The sequence below is a fragment of the Penaeus monodon genome, chromosome 21, assembly GCF_015228065.2.
Source record: "Penaeus monodon isolate SGIC_2016 chromosome 21, NSTDA_Pmon_1, whole genome shotgun sequence".
NCBI lineage: Eukaryota > Metazoa > Arthropoda > Malacostraca > Decapoda > Penaeidae > Penaeus > Penaeus monodon.
Genome location: NC_051406.1, coordinates 9959001 through 9962181, shown reverse-complemented (window position 1 = coordinate 9962181; position 3181 = coordinate 9959001). Strand labels below are relative to the sequence as shown.

At 39.9% G+C, this 3181-nt stretch overlaps 1 protein-coding gene across 1 annotated transcript in view; it reads right to left on the bottom strand.

Annotated features, from left to right (window-relative positions):
* Nucleotides 1–905: 905 nt before the first annotated feature.
* Nucleotides 906–3181, bottom strand: part of LOC119586194 (voltage-dependent anion-selective channel-like) — a 7127-nt gene continuing 4851 nt past the window's right edge. The window contains exons 2-3 of the mRNA XM_037934896.1: nt 2295–2500; nt 906–1892 (exon numbers count right to left, since the gene is read on the bottom strand). Coding sequence (XP_037790824.1) covers nt 1243–1892; nt 2295–2493 — 849 coding nt within the window. The 5' untranslated portion in view covers nt 2494–2500 and the 3' untranslated portion in view covers nt 906–1242. The remainder of the gene's footprint in view (nt 1893–2294; nt 2501–3181) is intronic.

Genomic DNA, 3181 nt, shown 5'->3' with positions numbered 1-3181 from the left:
TTGATAAACATACCAATGTGGCCCGAGTTTCTGAACTTTTACTATCTGATCTTTCAAAATCCAATATAGTTCCTAAACACTAATTACCTCGAAACACAAAAACATGACTCAGTTGGACTTGTAGGACTGCTTTACCATAGTCGCTCTCCTCATTAAACATTTGCGGATTACTGTACTAATTATTCTGGCTAATAAAAGTTCTTTTTTAAGATATACGCTTTTATACAATTCCAATGGGTTGTCTTTTTACATAGTTCTCATGACTAATAAATGTACTAAACGCATGCATATCAAGCACTGCATAATTGAGATTTCCGAATATGATTTTGTACACAATACTTAAAATTTCAACGTTCAACAAAATGGTATACATAGTTTTATTGACACGACATTGAGCAGAAACCGTCTACCTTGTACTTCTTAGAAAGCGTTTTCTTCTAGAGATGCAACAGTCTGTGGACCGAACTAGCAAACTACCCGTAATTAAGTTAAACGTAGCCTTAGTTTTACCTCGATCATTCTACTCAAGTTCTGCTTTTATTAGAACAAAAGGAATACATGAAAACCATCTTTCTTGCTCCAGCTTATGGAACTAGAAATAATGAACGGCATTAGGAGGCAACAATTAGCAGTAACAGACATTTTCATCAACCGAATGGCCAAAACCATTAATTTTTCACCAAGACACCAGTTATCTTTACCCACAGAGAGCCGGCTCATCTGTACATGCATTGCTGTGATGAAGTTTTGTCTTCTCTATAGCAAGGATTAACTTCCTACAAGTTAGTTATTTTCATTCCCCTTATTTTCATCTTTGTTCCCCTATTTGTACCCTTCCCCTACATGTACAGTATCCTTGTACATCTATTAAAATCAACGCCACATGTCGGTGAAATCAAAATTCATTATTCTGTTTTAATTTATTTTAAGGAGGAATTATTAAGACAAAATTAAGCTGCAAACCAAAATTTGCAACTTGCTGCAGTTGCCAACCATTGAGGATAAAAATCTTGGATAATGTACAGACGCTCATTATGTAATATACAACGCTCATTTACACTACTGGAATCTATGACTTGGCGTTTTGTGGACACTTCCCTGCGTCACTCAAGGTGGCTCCTTCCACTTTGGCCACACAGTCTGTTCCTGCGGAGAGCCCAGTGTCCCATCGACTCCCATTTCCAGTGCAAGGTGTCACGTGGTGATGCCCAAAGACCTTGAATCAACAGCCGCCCCGCCACTTTAAGCCTCCAGTTCCACAGCCAGACCAACCTTGTGGCCTCCCTGGTTGAAGTTCTTTCCGTCAATGAGTGTGGACAGGGTGAGGGTGATGCCATCACGGACCTTCTGCTGGTAGCCCAAGCCGACCTGCGAAGAGTTGTTCACCTTGGCTCGTAGAGCAGCATCCTTGTCCAGGGCATACTTGCAGCCAATGGCAAAGCGGGTGGTGTTGGAGCCAGCAGCCCATGACAGGTCCACAGCGCCCTCCAGCTCAGGGCTGATTTTGTGGAAGAGGGAGCCACCGAACTCAGCACCATCGTTGGCGTATGTGTGGAGGATGAAGTCGGGGTTGGTGAAGCCAACAGCGAAGTTGTTCTTGGTGAGCTTTGACTTGGCTGTGTCGAAGGACATCTGGTAGCCAACCAGCCAGTTCTTGTAGCTGGCAACTGCAGCACCATTGACGACGGGACCACCCAGGTCTAGGGTGGAGTCCAGGTTGACAGAGAGGGCATCAGTCTTGTAAGTGGACTTGAGCACTCCAGACTTCTTGCCAGTCTGGGGGGCAAATGTGGTGTTCAGGACTAGCTTGAGGCCCTTGGCAACCTTATCTTCAATGGCAACCTCTGTGTTGAGGGTGTTGTCTGTGTTCCACTTCTCGGTGAAGGTCAGGCCTGCAAAAGTAGTAAGACAGATTTATCAATTTCTTGTATGAATTTCCATTTACAATCCTTCCTTCACCTATATTAATTAATGTAACTAGCACAATATTTTAAATAATACATCCAGTTCTATTCCAAAACAATTAACTCTGACAATCTAACTGCTTTATGAAGGCTGATAAGCTTTTTTTATATTCAATTGTATTCACAGCACATTTACAATAAAAAAAAATTCTTTATAAAGAAGCAAATTTGCCAATAAATAAATCCCCAATAAATCTATTTGATAGGACAATTTCTAGTTAATTGGATTTCAAAAAAATCTAAAATAGACAAGTCATATAGAGAAGAAAATTTAAATATTGCAAATCAACTATACAGCTTTCCAACAAAAGTGCCTTCTTCATTACTCACCATGCTCCTTCACCTTGTACTTGGTCTCAAGGTTTCCAGCAACCTTGCCCGACTCCAGGGCATTTGTGCCACCAGCGTTGATCTCGACACCAGTGTTGGTTTTGCTCTTGCACTCCAACTTGAGCACGCCAAAGTGGTATCCCTTGCCAAACACATCCTTGGCAGACTTGCCGAGATCACCATACACTGGGGGAGCCATTGCTTATCTGAAATAAGTGGCATTTCAGTTACTCTACCTCTTTTGAGCCCTTTCACCATGATGCTACATTATAAATAAGTACACAGCTATACCCTTCCAACATATTCAAACAACAAAAAGTTCAGCTAAATTAACATGGCAATATAATAAGATATCCCATCATTGACCTATCATGCACTATCCTTCATAACAATGTTTTTGAACAATTTTGAACATTCACACATGCTACAGTGATTGGTTACATTCTGTATGCTATAGGTAACTATTAGGATTTTGTTATGATTTAGCCCTTATATAAAACTTATGTAAAGCATTCTCCTCCTCAAACAGGTTTTACAAGTATTAGCAACATGTGCTGTATTTCATTCTATTGTTTGGGTTGAGCACTTAGCCTTTTGAAAAAATAAGTGGATAAAGGTAAGCAAGCCAACTCTTATGATATATTAAGAGCAAATTGTCTAGAATTGCTTAACTGACCACTGTGTTAATATTTATATGTGACACTAGTATGTTGATCCTTTACATGGTTGCATTTACATTGAAACAAACATTATAATAACCTTGATTAACCCACCAAAATATCTTGCTACCAAACTAGACAAGGAACTGCATATCTACAGTAATCGGAATAATCACATTCTGAGCAGTTACCATCATAGATTACATACATACAAACTGAAATGGGTGA